Genomic DNA, 24,315 nt, shown 5'->3' with positions numbered 1-24,315 from the left:
AGGAAGTCGTGCGCTACAGCAGAAGAATCCCATGAATGCTTCCTTGCACATAAATCTCCGCCTGATAATCTCCAAGGCGGTAGGCTGCATGGCAACTGCAACGAGGAGCCCAACTTCATCAAAACACAGCAGTTCTCTCTCATTCCTCTCCTAGTCTTTCCAAACCCAGCTTAAGTTTCAAGCTGCAGTTGTTCCTAAATTGCTTCTAATTAAATATTCTCCCTTCCCTTTTCCTCCCTGCACACCCAAGGCCTGGTGTACAATTCACTCTGCAAGACGACTGTACGCTATACGACCAGCTAAAAAAAAGCGGGGGAGGGCAGGGAATTAAAACAAACTTTCTCCAGAGCTAATATTCCAGCAGCTGCAGTATTCCAATGAAATACTATTACCTGGAGGATTAAAATATAAATAGACTGAAATGACTCTGTAATTTCTGCAATGTATTCCCCAGAAAGGGGGAACTGAGGAATGTGTGAGCGCACACAAAGCAAGGAATATGACATTGGGGCAGAACAGCTGCGCGCACTATAAAGCATTCCCCCGTTATCTGCGGGATCAACGCTCGTTAGAATATAAAGATAGGAAGGGGCTAACAATATTCTTGACATTTACTACCCAACGCAAAAAAATACACCTAGTAAAGCAAAGCAAATTAATCCAAGATGTGTTTTCAGGGGCAGAAAGTGCTTGAAGCAAAACTAAAGGCAGGTACTTAAATACCCTAAATAAGTCACATTGCATGTATCCAAAGTATTTCCGAGTGGTTTCTGAAGAGCAGGCCGTTGCATTCTGGTCATGAACAGGCAGTCTGCAAGCAAATGTTGCAGATTAAGCACTAAGCAACATTTCAAAAACAGCTGTAAACACTAATGCCATCCGAACCTGGAAAGTCAGAAAGACGACTGACCTGTATATCAAGGTTACCCTTGGAAAGACCAATGCACAACCCTCCCTCTCCATCCGCCACAAGTAACAGTCACGGCTACTTGGGCAGGATAGGGAGTTACTTATTAAGTGAAGCTAATAGATTCAAACAGTTTGCGTGCAAGTTGTGGTTTACCATGCAAAAATCCATCTTAGGAAAACCAGAGCACTTGTTGCAGAATCAGATATACTTATCTTCAAAGTTGCGCCGTTATCTGGTTTCAACATACAATTCCCTCATCGAGTAAGTTGGGGTGATAGGTGATAAATCACAAAGCCATCCTAACGACATGAATGCATCCCACCTACAAAATAGCCATCTTGTGCAAGAAAGCAAACACACAGCAGGAAAAGCAGTTGGTGATATGAAAAAAACCCCACTTCCTTGACAGGATTTATTTTTAAATGCTGGTTGCTCAAGCCTGCTCGGGGGAATTGGTATGTCAGGAGCAGCTCCCATGCAGCGGGATGAATAGTGACTCAGCAGGTAAAAGCTGTCAAAAACATGTCCAAAATTGGAAGGATGAAAATCAGAAGGGAAAAAACTATAAATACCTCAAACAGCGTTGCTTTATACATTGGCTGGATGGCTGTCATCGCAGGAGATGCTCTGCGGAGCGAGCAGGGAATCCCCTCCCCTGCCGGCACGAAGCACCCGCGAGGGGATTCCTCCGCCCAGGGCAGGCCAGTGGCCTCCAGGTGAGGACACGATGCGTTTTACAGGTGCTGGCAGCATACAAAAACCTGCTTCTTCGCTCTCTGACGCTCACCTAGGTGCCGGCGGTGAACGCCGTGGTGGGAGACCTCCAGCAGCCCCTTCCCTGCTCTCCTCATGCTGCTGGGTGCTGCAGCTGGGCCACGTTTCCATCCCAAGGGCAGGGATGGAGGGAGCCCACCGCAGGGATGGAGGGGATCCTGCCACCCGACAGAGCGCAACCACAACCACGTGTCCCTCAGCTATCAAGGCACAAGAGGAGCCACTCTTCAAAGCCAGGATATATTGGTCATGGCCCTACGTGAGCCCCAATGAACCAGCAAGCTGCCTGCAGAAACCCAACTGGACTCCTCCTCAAGCCCCCATTTTGCACATCGGACCGGAGAAGAACGGCCGCTCGCAGCAGACGCCGAGGGGCGTCGCAAAGCCAGCAACCCGCTCGCAAGACCTCCTCCTGCGAGTCCTAATCCATCTCTGCCATGCCCCCGTCCCTGGGGAGACGGGGTGGGGGGCTACACATGAATAATGGCTTGTGAGATGGACCTTTTAAGCCTCTTCCCTTTTCTTTCAAATGCATATTCACGAAAATACTTTTTTTTGCATTGACATTTTTATAAAAGTCAAAAAGCCCAGCCAACATGAAAGGCTGCATAAACACTCCTCCTTTCCCCAAAAGAAATTACAAAAATGCCTTTGAATTTGTTTTGGCAAGAAACAATGTTTTTTTATGAAAGAACTTCATTGAAAAGTCACGATTTGGAACATATTCATCTATTCTACTTTTTTTTTTTTTTTAAGTTTTAATTACCACCTTAACAGTATTTTGACATAGTTTATGGTCTGTTAGATTGTATTATGTGTTACAAATACCAAACACACCTTTTGGAAGCGTCTTATTATTGTATTAACGCTAACTGTTGCGTTTGTGCTGCTGAGTCTTGTTTCGGTAATTTAAAAATAATAAATTAATTCCATTTGGAGAAATGCTTCCATTTATAAAAGAGCAATTAAGAACAGATTTAATTTTAGATATTGCAGCATTCTTCAGCTTATTGAGTTACTCAGCACTGACACTGGCACCATCAGCTCTCCCTGTTCCTAAAAGCGTCAAGCCCAGGCCATTCGCTCACCGCTCAAATTGGTAACGGCAGGGATCAAAAGTTAACGTTGCTTTCGTTTCTCCCGGGAGCCGCGACATACGGTCCTCACTGCAGAAAAGAGCACAGGCACCGAGCACACGCTGGGATCTCTATCACAACAGGCCGCCGCTATCAGCTGGTGACACAGGAGGAGTCGACCAAGTAACGCCGCGAAGAGAGGGAGGGAGAGACGGCGGTATCTGCAAACCAGGGCGCGTAGACGCTTTAAGGGAACGGAGATAAAGACAGACGGAGGCATGGCTGGAGGCAGACACACGGCCCCATCTCCCTCCCCGACGCCGGGCCGTCGTGCAGCAGGTAGAGAGGAAAAGGGGAAGCACCTTCTACTTGGCTGCGGCTCTTCTAGCTGGAAGGGTGATGCCCCGGGATCCCGGCAGCGCGCCAGCTGGCTCGGAAAGGGACGAGAGGATGCCGGCTACATCCCACGTGGGCAGGAGCGAGCGTGCTGCAGGGCCCTGCTCCCCGCGCTGCTCCGAGCCACCCAGAGGCTCCCCGTCACCTCTGTCTAAGCAGTCGCAAGGGGACGGTGCTTGCTGGCAACCTCCGCTCGGAGCCACGGTGGCCGAGTACCTCCACATTATGGAAACGGTCTCTTCAGGCAAAGAGAGGGACCGTGAATGAGCGCGAAGGCCCAGGAGCTCCCTTTCCCCATCCGGTGTCACCAGGCTCCCGGCCAAGGTGACTTGCTTTCTGCTGCGGCACGTCTGGCTGTGCCACAGCCGCCACCAGCGGTAAGAGACCACGATGTACGGAAAGGAACGTGTAACCTGGCAGTAGTCCAGCCTCTGAAGGTGTACTTAATGCATGCAACACGGGATGAGCTCGGAAACGCTCTCCAAATGACTAGTCACGCAACCCATGCGTCATCTCAAACACTAAGGTAGCGCAAGACAAAGACAGGCGCTTGCTGCTGCTGTTTCACACCAGCCATCGGAGCAGCACTGCGGCAGGGACAAACGCGGCTGTATCACAGGAGACTGCGTGGCTTCACCAAGACGTGGTTTTGCCACGCACAAGCTGGGGAGCTTAGTACAGGGAAGTGCAATGGAACTGTTGGCTTCTTGTTATATGGGAGGCCAGGACACGCACTATCACACAACAAAAACCATGTAAAAGCAGCCAGTTTTTTGGACATTAAGATTACAAACCTAATATTCATCACAATAAATCTTAATGGCGCAATAAAGAGACTTTTGGAAAATCTCTTTTGGAAAACAGTAAAGTGGTCCCGCCTTGAAAGCCCAGCTGCGACCAAGCGGCAGAGCTCGTACAGCAACGGCCGACTGCCGCCACCGTGTGAACCGCTGGACCCCAGGATGAAAGCTCTCAGGGTCCTTGGACACTGCCGTGGATGAGGCTGGACATACAGAGCAACAAAGACCCAAAACGTGAAACCCACGCGTGCACAGCTTCACACTGTCCCAAACACCAATGGCAAAGAGCAGGCGGGTCTCTCCTGCGCTAGTCCTTCCAGCCAGATCAAGTCTTCTCCCCTGCAACAGCAGCCCCTTCACCTGAAATTCAGCCTTGCTAGAGAAGTTTCTGCTCCCCACAAGGTCAAGGTACCACGGACTGGTGGCCTGGACCCTAGATCCCCTTTTCAGGGAAGTGTAGGGTACAACGCAGAGCCACACAGAGTGCACCTGGAGACACCAGAAATATATCACTCCTATTTTCTAGGGGATTCTTGGGACCGGGATGTTGCCAACTGGCCTTACCCTTCGCTCTACTGCCGGCCCTTACGGGGCATCCAGCCAGCAACGAGCCATCTCCTATTCTCGTGCCAGGTCACAGCCCTTGCCAGCCACTGCTGAAGGACTCAAGGGCACCTTTGCCATGTCTCGACCTCCTGCCACTTACCAGGAGGTGCCCGAAGAAGCAGATGTAGCACATCAAGCTTCAGCTCAGCCAGGAGAACTGAAGAGCTTCCCAAGGGGCAGCATTCCTCTCCCCCTGCCACAAATCCTCTTGGGTAAAGAAAGTGTGAAAGAAAGCAAAATGAAACTTTGGATTTTGCAACATTCTCCTTCCTCTTAAAGGAAAAAAAAATCCCCAAGTAGATATTTTTATTTACAAACATTCCAATAGTCTCATTTCCTCTTACGTTCTTCTCAAAGACATTGTATTGTTTCACTAATTGTAAGTCTACTGAGAAACAGGCTACCCTCTGCTCTCAAACTGGAATTAGTTACACTTAGTCTGACCTTGTATTATTTTAAAGCACCGCAACATCAAAAGAAAATTAGAGTGACTTGTTAAATCCTTTAAAAGGTAAAGCAACCCTATTACTTCCAGCTTCACATGCAAAAATTAAGCTCTTAGCAAATCTAACTACCACTTTAATGTGGTAAGATTAAGTCTTATATTTAAATTCAATCATTTCCAATTTACTTGGACAATCACACTAGCTTTAATGAGCTCTCCTTACAAAAACTGCAACAAAAGATCAGATGTGCTTACATTACAGAACCCTGCACACCTAGTAAGGAAACCCTAAAACACTGGTGTTTCTTCACAGCCAGATTACTAATTTTTAAATCCTCTCTGCCAGATGCCTTTTTAATCTCTTGCATATAATGAAGCTAATTAGAGCAATTGTATGGGTAAACCAACCCCAAATTTGCACATTAGATTAAAAAAGTACCTCTGTTATGTTTTGCAGAGCTGGCAACTAATGAAATTGGAGGCTGAAATCTGCTCTGAGGGCCCTGGCAGAGGAGGGAGTCGATGCAAGGTAAGCGAGGCCGTGTGAGCTTCACCGCTCCCATTACTGCTCATTTGCACTCGTTTATCCTCACGGTCCCCAAAAGCACGTGCAGGGCACCACGGTCTGTCACAAGGGCACGTGGCCTCGCGCTTGCTGCAGAGCACGAAAGGGTAAAAACATGGCCTACCGCAGAAAAGCTGGTCCACAGCAAGTTTGTACCCTCAATTACCAACTGGAAATCACTCACCTGCCCAGACTTGCACCGGTTTAGCCACCTCAAGCCACCAACTCACATATTTACACAAGTTCTTTGCTATCCATCATCACTGGACTTTAGTACCCTGGTAGATACGGCACTGCCACCCTGATACTGGTGAGCTGAGGCACAAGGCGACGACGAGCGACTAACCCACCCCCATGAACCTAAAGGGCAAATTCATTGCAAATGGCAGATCTTCTCAGGAAAGCTCCCAAGTAATAAGATCACCCTCTCAGCACAGCTCCAAGCACGTAGCCCGAGGCAGAGCCACAGAGTCACAACTGCAGCAATGCGCTCTTGCCTTCCACGTCCATCGGCACTGCAGAAATACCGAGAGCCAGAAACGCGGTCTTCATGGGGGATCGGGGGCTTATTGCCATCAACACTGCTGCCCTTCTGCCAACTCCAGGCTACGTGGCTGTAAAGGTGGCCTACAGCTCTTCTCAATTTGGGGCTCCGTTTCAGGAGCACGAGTCCTTTCCCCAACCAGCGCAGCACATTCACCCTTTGCACTGGTGCAGCTCGCAGTCTGCGGCAGCGCAGGAATAGGTAAGGCTGTAATTCCTCATCCAGGGCCAAACGGCTCCTCGTCCTCATTTCTAGCGAGCCTGGACAGCACAGGAGCAGCGCGCCCAGGAAAAAAGGGTGCATTTGCCAAGCTTTTGCAGATGGACAGCTTTGGGGGTCGGAAGCCCACTTCTCCAAGGCCACCCCTTCCACCCCAGCTTTTGCCAACAGCCTTTAACACCTCAGGAACATTGTTATTTGCCATCATGGAAAAAAGAGGCTCAGCATCACAATATATTTTGCCCAGATCAAGTAGAATCCCGAAAAATTCACGTATTCAGTGACCCTAACAGAATTACGGCAGCTGCTCTCGTTTTCCACCAGCATCAGGGGGCCAAATCCAGTAGGACAAATCAGAATAGTTACATAAAACCTCAAGGGTTTGGGTTTTAGATTTTAAAAAACAAAAAGAACAAAACCAAACCGGTGAGTAGGAATCACCTCACTTAAATTAAACCCAACTTAAAGCATCGTCAAATTCAGTGGCACCATTCTCGCACATCAGACTACATCCCTCTTCCCTTCCTCATTCGCGGTCAGACTTGCTCCCACCAGAAAGCGCTCCTTCTCCCTCCGGGAGATTCCCCAAAGTCGGCAGGCTCGGGCCAGTGGGGCAGTCGGAATCGCCATCCATGCTGCAACTCGGCGAGGGCGAAAGCGTCCGAGCCCGGCCCAAAGCGGACCCAGCCCGCGCCGAGGGAGCTCGCTGCAGAGCGTGGGCTCAGCTGCTGGCAGAGGCGAAGCGCGCAGAGCTCCCGCCACCGTGGGAGACGGCAAAGGAAGCGGGGTGTAAGAAATCCGCTGTGCGCAGCGACAGCTTCAAATTCAGTTTCCGGCTTAAGCTAGGTCTGAGAGCAAGGAAAACAATCCTTGTTTCCTGCACAGGATGAACGGAGATAAGAGCGAGGACGGTGCCAGGGCCTGTGCGGTACCCAAGCGCGCCCGCGCTGCCCTGCAACGGAGCCAGGAGCTAGACGCGGACGAGCCTGGTGACAGGGGAGATCCGCAGGCAGCGCAGACCTCTCGGGTTTGGGATCGCACGGACTTAGCAAAGCTAATACCATGCCTTAGTGGTGCACGCTGGCAGCTACACTTCGGAGGCTGCAACAGCAGCGCGGTCCGGTGCGCGTGCAAACGTGAGTGCGCACAGGCACGGCTACACGTGTGACAAACCCGTAAGTACTCATCAAGTGCTCGTTCCCACTTCAAGCACCCGCGAGGGAGGGGACATCGCCGGCAGCTTACAAAGGAGCCAGCACGAGGCAAAACTGCTACGTGGGACATTTTCAAAATCTATTCCCATGCGTCCATGAAGCGCCCCTGCAGTGTGTTTGCAGCGACAAATATACCGGCCAGCAATTAGGGAATGCAAGAAGTCACGCAGAAATGCTGACTCTCTTCCGGGAAAAGCTTTTTTTTTATTAATTTATTTATTTTAATCACACCAGAGAAGATGCCTCAAGCCACGTTCTGCCAAAATGCTTTCTGGAGGCGATACAAATGGTGAAATGGATGGGATACACCTTACGTGGATATACACCAATATAAACAGCTCTAGCAAGACTCCAACTACAGGACAGGAATAAACAAATTTATGAAGAAATAAATGTAATAAAGGACCCTGCACAGAGGTAAGCCAGACACAAACATTTCAAAGCTGGATGACAGCTATCAAGGTTCATTTCCCCACCTGCAGAGCCTAAGCCGCACGCAGGATGCTCGCTCTCATACTGAGCCCTTCTCAAGCATGAGACCGTGCCTAGGAAAATGGATTATCTAGCAACAGGTCTTGTGCGTGAGTACTTCTGTGTTATTTCATTAGGGATGCTTATCGAGTGTGCCAGCTGCAACGCACCGCAGCCCTCGGGGAGGGGAGGAAGGCCCCAAGCAGCCTCGCGAGGATCATCCGCAACGAGAAACAGGCTCTGCAACAGCTCCAACATCTCTCCTCCACAGAACATTAAAAAAAAAAAACCAGACAGCCTCGGAGAGCAGGGAGCCCTTCGAGCCAGGCAAAGCAAGCCACTGATTGCTAAGGGACAGCCGGTGCCCCTGCAAACCCTCAGCTGGGGGAGAAGCCCGGGCTGCAGGCCCTGGGGAAGGGGCACTGGCCGAGGGACCTGTTGCAGGCATGGTCCAGCATCAGTGGTGACTTAGAGATCACATTAACCATGGGACTAATTCTGCCAAAAATCAACCATGTTACAGCAGCGAGGAGCGGGTCTAAGGGAAGTCAGAGCAAGGCACGTTGAGGCCCGACGTCTCAACAGCTCAGTGCCGCAGAGCTGGTTACCAAAGGGGCAGGCTGCGTGCCCCTGCCGTGGCAGGACCCCTGGGTATCGCGCACAGATTAATGACTGCTCAGGGAAAGGGGGAAAAAAAAAGAAACACTGCAGAACTATTTCTATTTTAAAAACAGAAAACAACTGAACATCAATGTTAACATCCAGTTTGGCTTTAGGAGGGATTTAAAGACCTCAGACTTCTTCATTCTTTAATCCTACATCATACTTGCCCATTACCAAGAAGTATCAACTTCTAACAATGCCAAAGCATCTGCCCACATTTTTGCAATTATTTTAGGCCCAGCAAAGAACACCCTCCCCTTTCTGTAGGGTTAATCTAAAGAACAGTTGCCAAAATGCTGAGAACACAGTCGAACAATAGCCTCTCTGATGAAATTCCTGCACTCCATAGAGAAACCAGTATCCTCCAGCTGCTGTGGCTTGTCCAGCGAGATCTCCGAGTGTTTACTCGCTCCCATAAAAAAAAGATGACAAACTCAAAGATTCGAGTGCAGCTTGCAGAAAATTAATGCAGAGTCTTGCGCTTTAACCACAACACAAGAGTTTTATTAACGCAACATTTGCTTTGCGTGAAATATAAAACCAGGACATCAATGGAAGCACGGCAATGCAGGCCACCTGTTACCAGTATAGAGACCTACTGTACTTATTAGTACAGAGACCACTTTTAGCAGCTCCATCACTTTAAATACTCTTTCTCTGTGGAATCTCTGATCAGCCATTTATAAAAGCTGGGGAGCTGAGCTGGACAGCTGAGTTACAGTAGCCATCGTCCATATATGCCTGAATACAGCACACACTTTTATTTATAAAGTCTCTCTGATCGGCCGAGATTTGACACGAGCTACAAAAAGCATTCAGCATCCGACCGACTGCCTCAGAATAATCCGGTGAGGAAAGGTCACTAGATGTACAGCCCAAGACGACGTCTTCATACAACGCTGAGAGTCCTCAAAACAGCACGAATTCTCTTAACTGATCAGTTTTATGGCATTAATTTCGTGACAAGGCACACCAAGTTGCACAGCCTTGCCTTTTCTGTGGGTATATATTCAGACGGAGCTCTTTTTGTAGACCTAAATCTTAAAATAAATAAATAAAATCTAGATGTTACCAGGCCTATCCCCCCTCCTTTGCACGTTCCTCGCTGTTGCTTCTTGCCTTTTCGCCTTTCACTTCGACCTCCCTGCGAGCACGGACATATACTTTCCACGACGCACACGAACCAGGCTGTCAGATAACACCAGTGCAAGGGAACGGGGCAGGATGAAGAAAAGCAGGTGATAAGAAAATCGATTGCTCACAGTTGGTTTTCTTTAGCTGTAACAATCCCAGCAGCTACCTAGGACAACTCAACATAACCAAGTTTGCTGGCAGAAGCGCGAACTCTGCTTTAAATCGACAGCATCCCCCGGACGGGCACGTGCAAGCATATAGAGCACTGCTCAGCTTGCTGCGGAAAGGCTTTAAGCGAACTTTCTCATCAGGCACCAAGCCCGTTATAGTAACCCAAAACGGGAATGGGCACCCCCAGACCAGCCCGGGATGCTCGCGGGGCAGCCCGCGAGACCCAAGTGCGGCGTCTGGAAGGAGCTGTGTGCCGCTGGGTCCGTTGCCGAGCGAGTTGTTATGGTTACTAAGGGTTTTTTTTCTTTTTTTTAATTATTATTCCAAAAAGAATTCTTATCAGTTTAACATAATACCGCAAGTCAATAACAATTCTTATCTTAAAAGGTCACTCAGGTAGTTATAACTCAACATTTCATATTTCATCTCTGTTCACTTTATCTGGCGGGAAACAGCCTGAGGACTATTTTTTAATAATCTACCTCGCTAGAACTCTAAGGTTTAAAAAATAAATAAATAAAAATTTTTAAAAATGCCCAGAGCCAAGCTGACACCACAGATGATTCAAGCACACAAAAACTACTGCTGCAAACCTTCTGAAGCAAGAATATCCCAATAGAAAAGCAAAGAAAAATGGGGAAACGTCTAAGTGCCCCATTCCTCCAACAGCTGCAGTGCACCTTTCACTTGCAGAAGTCAAATTAGCAAAGTTTTCCACAACAAAAGTTGTGGGTTTTTCCCTCCAAATCTCTCTTTTTTGATTTTCTTCCTTCCTCATTTACTACTGCAGAAGAAGGACAAAGAAGAGAAGGAGACAATAGTAAAAACCAGGACCAATCTAATGATGCTCAGAGGTTTTCTTTGAGAACATAGACATAAGAAGAAAACGTAGTGGAAATTTTTTTCCTCCTTCCATGAGAAGTGAGCTAAGAGGAGTTTCAAGCTAAACCAGGCCAAATCATATTTTTATCTACCCACTCAATTACTCCTGAGAACGACAATAAAACAACTCCAAAAATAAGAGACCCATATCCCGTCAGACAACAACGTAGGCAAGGAGCAGGAAAACCAACAGGTCAAGACTAACGTGGGCTTGCGATTTGTCTGAAATAAGTGTTAAAGGCAAAACCGGAACCAGTAATTTGCAGAGAAGTGCGACAGAAGAGAAGCCTTTTAAAGCAGCCTGGACTTCCACTCCCGGGGCGCCTCTTGCTCGAGCACAGAGCAGAGCAAAGCTGCCAAGTCCTGCAGATGACACTTGCAATATCAACGTTTCTTCAAGTGAAGTAACATCTTCGGGCATGATAGCTCACCACACCAGGCCATGTCCAACCCCTGCAAATGTCAAAAAACGCTTCCATTGACTGCGGCAGAAGCTGGTTGAGACCGTGGCATGACGGAGCCATCAGCAACATCCATCCGTATCTTCCAGGTGACGGAAAGTCCCACGCTCACAACACAGCATGACCGTCAGTCCATCCGAGCATGCAGTTGGCTATCAAGCCGCACAGGAGAGGAGTCTTCTCCTGCCCAGTCGATTATTTCTGTACAATACCAGAAAGTTTTCGTGCTCCAGCTCAAGGGCTACATACGTCTCTGGAAATGGCTGCCAGGAGCCAACAGCAGCCCGTGCACGCCAGCACAGAAACAAAATACAGTTATTGCCTGGGACCTGACCTAAATCTACATATTAAACATATACAGAACGGGCCAGATCTTCGCTTACGCTAGACAGGGGCCACGCGCCTGAGAAGTTTTGCACAGATTGCTTCACTGCTGGCCTGTGGATGCAACGCTGCAAGCGCAGGACCTGATCAGAAGAACACTAGAATTTAGACACCTTTGCCAAAAATCTTCGATACGTCCATACCACGAAATGCAGTCACCACACGCAAATAAACAAATAAAGCTACAAGCTGTGAACCAGGCATCTGATGTGGGAATCTGTGCTGATAAATCCTTCGCTTACATCTGCTCTCTCTCCCTAGACACAGATGCATTTGCCTCCTGCACGGAAAGACTAATAGCAAACTACGCACCTGCTTCAAGCAGGTACAAGGGAAACCAGACCTCTGCCTCCAGAGCAGGTCTTCTCCACCCCACGGGGCTCGTTCTCTGCTCATCACCAAGGAGCCGGCACAGCTTCTGGCCCCGCGCTAAGCGCCAGAACCACGCGACCATCATTCGACAAGCGAGACTGTCCCAATCCCTCTGCTCCAGGACGAGGAGCATAAGTTTCCAATAGCCTTGCACTGGAAATGTGATTCATTCTGTCTATAAAACATCTTCCAAAAAAGCCAACACCATATTCTCCAGAAGAGAAACAATCTGAATCTTACTTTGATGAAATCCTGCCCCTCCACCTAATGCATCTGCTGCAGAAGAAGCAGCAGTACATGAAGAAAGCTGGGGGATGGATCCGTTCACTCTAACCTGAACTTTATTTGCGATGACTGGGCCCAAGTTGGAAAGCCACCAGCATGGTTATTTGCCACTATCAAGCTCATGCTCAGCAGCAACCTCTGCAAGTCTCTGGGTCTCCTTCTTTGGACCAGAGCACTGCAAGAATAAATGCATCGTCTTTAAGAGAAAACGTGCAAGACTGTAGGACTTTGCACCCCCTGCATCAGGGTTTGTATTATCTCTCAGAACACGTTAGCAGCTTTTAGGAAATGAAGAGTTAATACAAATAATGCTCTTGTTTATTCACTGAAAATAGAAAGAGAAAGTACAAGGGGCATGTACACACACAAAGGCATATATGCACACACATGAGTCACATAAGGATTTGTCCCAAGAGCAATCCTCGGTGCCAAGCCCCACTCCCACAAAGAGAAAAGGTTTAAAACACCATGACTTGTGCTCTGCCACGGCCTCCTGCACGAGTCATGCAAAAAGAGGGGACAGGAGGAGACCAAGCTGGAGCCAGGATGCTCAGGCACTGTCAGCAGTTTCGCAGGAATATCCAGGCACAACTTGGCACCATCCATGCCCCCGCCAGGGCCGGGAGGCAGCACGGCACCGGCAGACGGCCTCTCTGCGGGTAGCTCAGAGGGTCTTTGCTTCGGGAGACAAGCCCCTTCCCATACCAGGAGGCAGAAACCCAGCCAGGGAACCCCAAAATGCAGACTGGCAACCACCGTAGCACAACAGCTTCCCTGCCCTTTGACGACTCCAACCCTGAGTTTTTCAACCCCTCCAGAGAAGCAGAAGGAAAACCAGGAGATTTGGCCCCTAGAGCTCAAGTGCACTGGCAGTGCAAGGAGTGCCCTTTCTCCAAGCAGTTATCTGCAGTAACATTAGATGCAACAAGCATGAAGCTCGAAAGCTAAAGTACTGACTAATACATCTTAAAATAAAGCAAGTGTTCACACTAATTACTATTTCAGTTACTCATACTGATTGCAAACATAACTCCCAGCTTGGGGAAAAAAAAATGCGTTCAAGGGCCACAAATTAAATAAATAATAATTTTTTTTTTTTTGATGGAAGATTAGAAGAGGAAGTAAGGCCAGGCACGAGAAATAGCAGGAACATAGTAACTCTCACCATGATTCATCTGGCACACAGAATCCTACACCAACTGCTTCAGGGAACAGCACATGAACTCTTGCAGGAGAAAATTACAGACGGCTATTGGAGGGTCAGGAATTTATTCTCCTCCAGGTAGGCTATGGGTTAGATATATTCTGGAACAGAAAAGGGCTGGTTTTCCTTTCACTAGCACTTGCTAGCTTGATACCTTTGCTTTCTACCGATAGAGGTTAAAACTGAGCTCTCCAGACAGAATATGGGTAATTTATTTCAGTAATTTGGTCCTGAACACACTGCAAAGCCGACTGGAGTATCAACCCTTCTAAAAACAATTGGCCCAAATGCAAATGTATAAAATATAAATGACCAAACTGGCACATAGCTCCATTCAAATGCTAATGCCTAATATGCCAAACGACGTAACCACACTGCAGAGCGCACAGACTATCGTCCATTGGCAACAGCCAAGGCTGCACTAGCAGAGCAGTTTCCCCATTCATCCATTTAATCTCATTTGAAGATAAGTGTATTTGCAAATTAGATTATTTTAATTTATGGCTCTACAGTTTGTTCTTATTTAGCTACCAGTATAAAGCTATTCCTGACCTCTCCCATCAATCCATATCTTGACAAATACAGGAGTGCCATAAAGCATCAGCAAATACCCTACAGAGTCCCTCCTCTTTACACACAACTTCTCCTTGCTATTCTTCACCCAGTTTTATGGCGGAAGAATTTAATCCTGACCACTTTTCCAAGCACAAAAGCCAGGTACCCACCTAAGTGCTGCATCTGGATAGAAATCGAGTGAGAACAAGCCAGTCCAGACAGAAAACTCCAGCTCAGTTCGGTGAGGATGCCCGAAACGCCGTTCCGCATCTTTTGCAAGCACTCAAGCAGTGGGGTTTTCCAGAACCGATCAATACTGCCCTCATCCTGCTCCCTCTGAAGTCAATTGAGAAATTAACCCTGACATCAGGCCCCGTCACTGAGGTCTGAGTTACATGATCAAATGATAAAAACACATAAAGCATGGAAAAACCTCTTTGGGGGATATCACTCCGCTAGCAAGCCTCTGTGGCAGACCCGGTTACACCAGGACGATACCCAGAGGCAGTGTAATAATGCTGGCAGAGATTTCCTCCTCTCTGTATAAAGGGACTTGTGCCAAGGCAGCCCCACAAACGCTGCTGCAGCGACGGAGGTGCTGCGCTGGGGAGAAGACCTCAGTGCTGGGTGCCACAGGCGAGATGTGAGTCTGTGCACAGATTCCTGCTGCACACACAGCTGCTATATGTGTTTTACAAAGCACCTTGCAAGCCACCAGCTCCAGTCTGGCCTCACTGACTCCCAGAGACACCCCAATAACCCGGAGATTAACATGAGACTTTTCCAATACAGCTTTCATAACACACACACACACACACACACACACACACACACACACACACACACACACACACAAAAAGCTTCAGATCTCCAGTTATAAGGAGGTGAAGATGCACACATCTCCATATAACAAGCCATTTCTATTAGCTGACTTTTTTTTCCATTTTAAGTACTGCTACCTAAAAAGGTTTCCACCTCGGGAAAACTCTGCCATATGAAACAGGCACATCTGCAACACAAAGGTCCCAACCCTCATCCGTTCTGCCTGACGGCTCTCAGCGGAGGGATCTTTGTCATTCATATTTTTGGTTCTTCAGGAATGAACCCCACAGAGGTTCGACCGCGAGGGATGCGTACAAAGATTCAGAATGGGAAACACCTTTAAGCAAGCGAAAAGCAAACAGAGAAATATAGGTTAAATATAAAGTGCCTCCTCTAGGTCCTATCAACTCAAAAGCAGACAAAAATGAAGGGAGAGCAAAGAGGAATCTTCTGTTTACACCTTGCGGCAGACTTGCCTCCAAACAAGGCTAGTACAAATGCGGCAGACTTGCCTCCAAACAAGGCTAGTACAAACGCTAGAACAACTGTAGGAAGCACTGCTGGGGGATACTCAGAAGAGTTACCAAGTTGTGTTTTGGGTTTTTTTTTTTTTTTTTTTTTTTTACTTGTAACAGAAATCTGCAATTTTAGCCTCATTCTCAAAGCTGCAGCACTCAGAGTAACATTTTTTTTTTTTACCTCTTCTCTCCCCCCACCTTGTTATTCTCTTAAAGGGAAAAAAAGTATACATATATAGCCTTTAGCTTTCAAGTTTGCAAGCAGCAGCACGCAAATTAAGAGAAGCCTGTGTTCCTAAGTCTTGACAAATCTCTTGATTTAAGAGTCCCAGCTCATGATTTTTAATGACCAGAGCTGGCAGTTCTGCTCACATTCCCCTTCGGGCAGAGTCAAGTGCATGGAAGCAGCAGGCGGCACCAACTCTCACGACATTTAGTCTTTCATTTAAAGCTTCTTATCGCCTCCTATCAGGAGCGGGACTTCCCTCTTCACCCGGCCCTCTGCTCCGGCAGCCCTTCCTCCAGGGACTCCTCAGCCCCTCCGGCATCGCCCGTGGGGCAGCACAGCGATGCCCTCGCCACCACTGCTCTCGTACGGCCCGTTTCAAGGGTACCTAAAATAGAGTTCAGCATCACGACTCAAACACACACACAACACAAGCCCTCCTTTGAGCTGGTGTACCTTAACGCTTGTCCATTTTTTCCAGCTGCATCACTTGGTCTAATTGAAGATGTTACCACTCCCTGCAACCCTTGTCTCTTCCTCCAGCCAGTCCCTCCCAGAACGAGAAACCTAGGTAATTCTCATGATTTCATTGTGATACTTGAGAGTCTGCTGAAATTAAATAAAGATTTTGCCCTTAACTTAAGCAGTTAAAGTCCTGGGCACAGGGCAAAGGAGGCTTATTGTTCCTTAGACTAAATTTAAAGCTGTGACTCTGTTAAAATTGATTAAGATGGAAGTTTGGATGTTTGGAGGACTCAAAGGAGCCTTCAGGCACCTCCAGCAGTCTCCGGAGACAGCAAGAGCACAGCAACTCCAAAGCCTAGGTCAGTAAAGCACTGCACATGGGACTACTCTGAAAGCCCCAAGAAAACCCAGTCACCCCTCTGGCCATCAGAGAGGGCACGTCCAAGCAGGTAGGAACAGAAACACATTACATGCTTAACGCCAAAGCATACAAGTCGCATTTCATGGCTTCAGTAGCCCCCATATCCTAATCGGGTTCGTATCCTGCAAAATCTAGCATTACTGACGTTTCTCTAATGCAAAACCTGGACAAGAGCAGCACGCCGCATGTCCTCTCCTCCCCGAGCTCAAGTTTAGCAAGCTCCTGCTGCAGAACACTTCCAGGTATTAAGGGACCTTGTGAAAGCAGCTACCCTCAGTCCCCTTCTCGGCACAGACCTGAATAAATCCTACTCCGCAAGTGTAGGTGGAGCACAGGTCCCACTCTTTCCACAGGGGACGAATTACACGTCTGTCTGACCTTTATTTGGGACTTGCAGGAGGTTACAGTGTCCTGACAGCTCCCAGCAGCTGGGACTGAGACTGCCCATGAAGCCACACAGCGAGGCCAAGTTGGAAGGAAGGAAGGAAGTTATAACAGACTTTTTGAATAGTGCTATATAATACCTGAACCTTCTGTTTTTGTGTGCTGATAATATGGTTTCCATATTACTATTCTTCATACACAGCAGGTCAAGCCATTCTCGCTCAAACTGAGGTAGCGGTGACCGAGATTCTTCACCCGTTAAACCAAGGAGGAACATGCACTTAATCTGTGAGGCTCCTAATTGCAACGGCACAGTATAACCACAGGCTGCACATTTCACCAACAGCCCTATGGATTTCTTTCCATGTTTGTTTCTTACTTCTATTTTACCTTTATGATCAAGTGAGCACAACTTTAAATGCACTACTGATTTCAGGCGGTTTTACAACCATCTACCCAGCCTCTGCAACGCCTGCATCACATTTAGTTACATCTCTGGCAGGCTCAGAGATGCCAACGTAGCTTTCTGCCCAGAAAAGTCCTGCAAGATGTCTCTCATCTAAGGACAGCAATGCAGTCACATTCCTCCATGCTTACACAGGTTGTGCAAAGAGCCACAAAACAGGAGGCTTCTTAGGCCGCCTTGAGAGTTACAACATGGCTGTACTCAGCAGTCACACCTCGGGTCTGCAGTCCTAGTGAGGAGAGCTTGGCTGTTGTTGTTAAAAATACCCATACGCTTGAAGATAGAACTCTTTCAAAATAGATATATTTGCTTTTCTGTTTAAATTAACTCATGAAAAATAATCATTTTGCTTCCTTGACTTTTCCCATTTCATTTGCAACACAGCACGTTTCTCATTTGGGGTATACAAGGCAAGAAACAACCCGGGTACCAGTTTAAGAGGAATTTCCCCGTGTGCCTGGTCCACACAACTCAAGTCTCATGAGACCAACCCCACGTGAGCCAGAATTTTGCACTCTGCTGCCTCTTTGGGCTCCCTCCTGACCTCTGTCGTTGGCAATGATATTCCCAAGGACAGTGCCAACCAGTAAGGAAGGGAGCAAGGCTGTGCTCTCCTCATAGCTATGAATTAGCAGCAACCTTCAAGTTACCCTCCTCCTTTCCCTGACAGGGCTGGAGCAAGGGACAGGTTCTGCACATACAAATTAAGTCCCTTCTCATGAAAATCCATCTTTCAAGCCGATTGAGACATTTGCTCCAGCACGTTGCACTAGCACGTTGCATTCAGACCAGCAATGCTTAAGTCACAGTGACAACCCCTCACCAGACACAGCATTTCACCGATGCTTCACTTCAGATCACTACACAAAGACTTACAGCCAGCTCCTCCACCCTGTTTTAAGCTGTGTGCACACACGCACACCCCAGCATCCCGAGGTCCCTTGCATAACACCACCACCACCACCACGTCCCCAGGGTCAAAGAGGACAACAGCGGGCACCTAAAGCAGGCAGCTGTGCTCTCCAAGTCAGCAAACACTAGGAAAACCTCCAGCAGCTTACTGGGAGCCAGCTCAGACCCCATAGAGGGACCAGGCTGAAGGCACCCGAAGTACCACCATCTCGGCCCCCAGCCTGGGAAGAAATCAAGCCCAAATTAGTTATGCAAATTGTGGGATTCAAATAGTAAGAGTAATATGAGGTTAGATGATGATGCTTTTCAAAAGAACTTGGTGTGATTCCATTTCTAGTCAAGTGACAAATGCCAGACTATTAAACACACAGTGAATATGAGCTATTTAAAAACACAGGTGGTTTTACAAAGAAGGCAGTGTTAATACTAGCAACTAAAAGCTATTTCCTATCAGTTCTTGCTTGCAAAGTACAGCTATCATTGCCTCCACTGTAACAACAGGATTACCTACTTAGAAAGTATACGGCCTGCTCCTCAGCCGCATGGAGGTACTCGTCTTGCGCGTGCCAAATGAAAAGTCATGGAGAAAGGCGTTCGGCAATAAGGAAAACTTAACAAAGGTCTCGGGTTTTCCCCATTGGTGTTACAAACGCCCTAAAGCAGCAGCTGATTTTTGGAACAAGTATGAGAGAAAGCACAGTGGGCTTCGCAGATGTACTAAGTGGCAAGCGAGAGGCTAAATGCCAAGCTTTACTCACGGGAGAAATCCTCACACCATGCAAGGTCAATGAGATTACACGGACAAGTAAGAATTGCTCGCACGAGTAAAGATGCAAAGTGTCAGATCCCCCGCTTCAGCTCCGGCTTAGCGACCAGCTGAGCACTACATGGGCAGCCCTTTCAGGCACATGTGACTTCATTCCTGGGAAGACTTCGAAGTGATGTTTTCTTTCGTAATTAGAACGGACACGCTGCCTTTCCTGCGGTCTGCAGGTAAATCACTCACCGCTAATTACCTGACAAACCTAGGCGACACCACCAAAAACGCACTTGGAGCTAAAAATTTTGATGCCGATAAAAATCGTCTGCGGTGCCTTATGGCAGGAATCAAAGAAACAGCGCTAACGCAGGCACGGGAGACGGCACATTTCTTCTGGAGAAGATCAGCTGAAGGAGCATGCTCCCTTCCTGCCCTCCCCGATGTCTCCGCAGCCAGGCCTCCCCACCCAAATGGATGAGGTTAGGCTGTTCAGCTGTTTATAAAACATAGTATTGCACTGAAACATACACTGCAACATTCTTCCCTCTCATTCCTGCAAGCTATATAAGGACATAGCCAATTCCAGCGCTTTCCCCATAGCGATTACTGATCCCTTCGCACTGGAACAGCCCCGGGTTGGTTTCCTGAAGGCATACTTAAATATATCCTGGGCCTAACAGCATTGCACTGGACGCTGTCATCAAATGGCAGCACAGACAGCTGCCAAATCTTGCAGGCTCAGTGCTCTAATATGGAACAGCTGGAGAAGGACCCTGCATTCTTCGCTCCGCGTAAACACTGGGGGCTCTGTTCAGGATCCGGCGGCGGCGAGGCCGGAAGAATTCCACCTATCGCGAAATGCAGCGAGCGGCACAGGCTTCTCCCCCTCGCAGGCGCTGCTCGCCGTCGTCTCTTAAACGTGCGCGGTCCGAAATTGAGAGCTCGAGCCCCCAAGTAGTACTGCAGGACTTTAAGCAAGAGGGATGCTTTGTAACGGGGGGAGTTGGGGGGCTGGGGGAAACAGAGCTATGCAACTGAAAGACAGGTTTAGCCCTCCCTCCTTAAGGAATAGTCTCTATTTCAGAAAGTCTGCTTAAAACAACTTGCATCTCTGTCTCTACGATGTATATATACACACATATATGAACATGCATATGTTTGCACATGCATACAATCAACTCAAATACATTAACATACAGTGCAATTCTCACCTCACTTATGTCATTTTTATACTGCTCTAACTCCATTTACTTCTGTGAAGTTGAGTAACTCGTAGTGATTTGTAAACAAGATCAGAATATATGGAAAAAATGTACACAGCTAAGAAAGTAACACATCATATACAGCAGACTATGTGCAGTGCCATAAAACAGTCTACTAATATTTTCTCAGAGCTCCACTGAAACACAAGAGGGTATTCAGAGCTGCAGGAAAAATGTGTCCAAACAGGATCTGAATGATGAAATAGAAATTGCCACATTTAAAAAAAACAACGAAGAAAAAAAAAAAAGATAACCCAGCTGGCCAGACCTTCAGAAAATAACAGTTCGTATAAGGTACCGATGGGCTTCTGCATGTTGCAGAAAGCAAAGCAAGCCACGTTGTCCAAAAGAAGCCTAGAAAATCCAGACTCTACGTGACCTGACTAACTTATTTCACAGGAAACTGCATGGAAGGAGGAAGGGGGGGCGCGGGGGGGGAGAAGAGGAGAGGGAAAAAAAAAAAAAAGAAAAAAGAAGCAATCATTCATGCTACCGGAGTTGCACCATGCTATAGACTGAAGTAGTTTGCTGTGAAAAATCAAACTGAAATAAGCCATCGCCAGTTCGAAAAAGAAAACATAAAAAGGGAAGCCGCTAACACAATCCAGCCATTTCGCTGGGAGCCCTGGCTCCCCAACCTCCCTCCTTCCCCCCTCTTTTTTTTTTGGCCATCATTAGGACATCAATCAGAGAACAATGTAGCATTCAAAACGGAACGGTTGCACCAAAACTCACCAGGGTTGTTGGCCTCCCCTTCGAGGATGTGCAGCTCGGTGCAGTCTGCCAGGGAATGCTCCAGGCAGAGCTGGAGGAAACGGGCTTGGGTCCGGCTCACTCGCTTCAGCAAGGAGAGCAGAGCAACAGTCTGCTCGCACTCGTTCCAGCCTTTAAACCACCCGGCCAGCACTCCAACCTGGTCTCGAAACATCATGATTAGGTGGTGGCCGGGGGTGGTGGGGGAGCAGGGGGCAGGAGGATGAACCTCTGCAGGAAAAAAAATAAATAAATAGGAAATCCTTCCCCCCCTAGATTTATTTTCTCCCCCACATCTCGTCTCACAATTAAAAATAATAATAATTAAAAAAATATCTCCTTTGCAATAAAGGGTTTTTTGTTTGTTTTTTTTTTTAGATGCAGCTTTCAGCCTAGACACGGTTTGGTTTCTGCTTTCCCTCTTCTGTCTTCAGTGCAACGCTCCAGCGGCTTGGTGTTAAATTCCCTGAAGGCAACGCAAAGTGGCACGGGGCGGGGGGGCGGGGGGCACTCTGCGTGCGTGTGCGAGCACGGACGTGTACCTAGATATACCTATCTACGCGGACAAATCTCTGCAAGGCACAGGAGTACGGTTGAGAGCTGCCTCCTCCTCTCGGCTCCCGCGGGGGGGTCCGGCGGGGCGTCCCGGGCGGCCGTGGGGGGCCGCGCACCCGGGCAGGCCTTCACACCTGGAAAGGAGAGAGGGGCGCGCTGTGACGGGCCCCGCCATGCCGCCACGGGCGAAGCCTGTGATTCAGCACGGCGGCGGTGACGGGGACGCCCGGGCAGCGGCCCACGCGCGGGGCGGCGGTGGGATGCGGGGTCTGCGCCCCGGCGCTGACGAAGCCTTCCTCCCGCGCGGAGGAGGAGGAGGAGGGGGAGGAAGAGGAGGGGGCTCCCTGTTGCTGCCGCAAGGAAGGCTCCCCCTCCGCCGGGCTCGGCCCCGGCACGCAGCGGGGCCCGGGCACCGCAGCCCCGGTGCCTTCCTCCCGCTGCCACCGCCGCCGCCTCCTCCTCCTCTTCCTCCTCCTCCGCCAGCCGGGCTGCAGCGGCTCCGCCAACGGCGCTGAGCTGGATCCGAGCTGCAAGCGGCCCCCAGCCCGGGGTGGGGGGGCCAAGCACCGCTTCCCAGTGCGGCCAGTACCTGCTTCCCAGTGGGACCAGTACCCTGGGGGGGGGGGAAGCAGATCATCCCCTTCCCAGTACATCCAGCACCCCCTTCCCAGTGCATCCAGTACTGGGGGGGGGGGGGGGGGGAGCAGAGCAACCCCTTCCCAGTACATCCAGTACCCCCTTCCCATTGGGGCCAGTACCGGGGGGGGGGGGGAGCAGAGCACTCCCTCCCAGTGCACCCAGTACCCCCTTCCCAGTACATCCAGTAGCTGGGGGGGGGGGGGAAGAGCAGAGCACCCCCTTCCCAGTGCAGCCAGTACTGGGGGGGAAGCAGAACACCCCCTTCCCAGTACATCCAGTAACCCGGAGGGGGGGGGCAGAGCACCCCCTCCCAGTGCACCCAGCACCCCCTTCCCAGTGTACCCAGCACCCCGGGGGGGGGCACAGCTCCCCCTGCCAGTGCCCCCGGGGAGGGGGGGGGGAAGGACAAGCCCCCCCAGCGCAGCCAGCACGGGGGGGGGGGCGCAGCGGAAGCCCCCCGCCAGCGACCCCAACCCCCCCGGGAGGCGCCGGCCGCGGGGGCCGCACGGAGCCCTCCCCCCCCTCAAAGTTGGGGCTCCGGAGCCGGGCACTCACCTGACTCATGCCGGCCCCGGGGGCGGCGGCGGCGGCGGCGCGCGGGGCCGGGGCGAGGCGGGAGGGGGCGCCGCGGCCGTCAGCGGCGGCGCGGCGGGGGCCGAGCCATGGCGCGGGGCCGGGGGGCGCGCGGGGCGCGAGCGGCGGCGGCTCCGAGGCGCGGCGCGAGACTGAGCCCGGCGGCGCGCGGAGCCCCCGCTCCCCACATGCCGCTCATTAGCATAACCATGACGTCATGGGCCTGGCCGCGCGCCGCCCGCCCCGCCCCGCCCCGCCGGGCGGGCCGCGCGCTGAGCCGCGGGGGGGGGGGGGGGGCGCGAGCCAGCGCGCGCGCGCGCTCCCGGGGGCAGCTGCGCCGCGGGATCCCCCGGGATCCCCCAAACCCGGAGCGGCGCCGAGAGCGCGGACACCCGGGTCGCGCCACCGCGGTGCTCACGGGGGCCAGTTACCCGTGTGCATAGGAATAACAGCCGTGCCGCTGCAGTCCTCGTCCTTCGCACCGAGCGTTTGCAATCGGTGGGAAGCGGAGACGGTCTCTGCCCCGGGCGGCCTGCAAAGCCCGTCGCCCCCGCCGACACCGCCAGCCGAGCCGGGAGCCCCTCCGCCCCAGGCAGCATCGGCTTGGAAGCGACACCGGCATAAATATTTTCAGCTCCGAACCAACGGGGCTATAACAGTTTCCCGGCGAGCTGCGTGCTTGCTGGCGGCTCCCGCACCCGGGCTCGGGTTCCCTGTTAGCGCAGCGAGGCGGCCCAGCCGCGTGCTGCCGCTGCCCTGGCGAACCCCGGAGCAGGCCGGTTTTGAGACAACCCCCCTGATGCCCCTAGCGCGCAGGCCCAGCTTAGGCCTGGCCTGGAGGGGCTTTTGCTGCTGCTAAACTGCTGCAGCCGGTGAGCCGAGTGCGAGGGGACGTTTAACGCACGACCTAACCGCGCGGAGTGACAGTGGCCTGGGGGCCGGGGCGCTGCGGGCAGCAGGACTCGGCCCGCGCAGCCGGGAGCCAGCGGCCTGCAGAAGCCGAGCGGGGCTGGTCCCGGCCGCCGGCCCGCGTCCCGCTGGAGGAAACCACCATCTAGCGGGCTGCGAAACAATCGCACCTCCGGCGGGTCATCACACCTCCAGGGGATCCCACCTCCAGGGGATCCCACCTCCAGGGGATCCCACCTCCAGGGGATCGCACCTCCAGGGGATCGCACCTCCGGGGGATCACACCTCCGGGGGATCGCACCTCCAGGGGATCACACCTCCAGGGGATCGCACCTCCAGGGCATCACACCTCCAGGGCATCACACCTCCAGGGGATCCCACCTCCAGGGGATCGCACCTCCAGGGGATCGCACCTCCGGGGGATCACACCTCCGGGGGATCGCACCTCCAGGGGATCACACCTCCAGGGGATCGCACCTCCAGGGCATCACACCTCCAGGGCATCACACCTCCAGGGGA

General features: G+C 50.7%; 1 protein-coding gene across 4 annotated transcripts in view; it reads right to left on the bottom strand.

Moving 5' to 3' along the window:
• The window catches only part of SAMD4A (sterile alpha motif domain containing 4A), a 119,085-nt gene extending 95,979 nt beyond the window's left edge, over positions 1-23,106 (bottom strand). For 3 of the 4 annotated variants that reach the window (XM_064511853.1, XM_064511855.1, XM_064511854.1), the window contains exons 1-2: positions 22,870-23,106; positions 21,103-21,809 (exon numbers count right to left, since the gene is read on the bottom strand). In XM_064511853.1, the coding sequence (XP_064367923.1) occupies positions 21,103-21,298 (196 nt within the window). In that variant the 5' untranslated portion in view covers positions 21,299-21,809; positions 22,870-23,106. The remainder of the gene's footprint in view (positions 1-21,102; positions 21,810-22,869) is intronic. The other variant, XM_064511852.1, reaches the window with a different exon arrangement.
• Between the last annotated feature and the right edge of the window lie 1,209 nt (positions 23,107-24,315).

The sequence above is a fragment of the Dromaius novaehollandiae genome, chromosome 5, assembly GCF_036370855.1.
Source record: "Dromaius novaehollandiae isolate bDroNov1 chromosome 5, bDroNov1.hap1, whole genome shotgun sequence".
Taxonomy (NCBI): domain Eukaryota; kingdom Metazoa; phylum Chordata; class Aves; order Casuariiformes; family Dromaiidae; genus Dromaius; species Dromaius novaehollandiae.
Note: the sequence above shows the minus strand (reverse complement) of the source record. Positions and strands in the feature narration are given on the sequence as shown.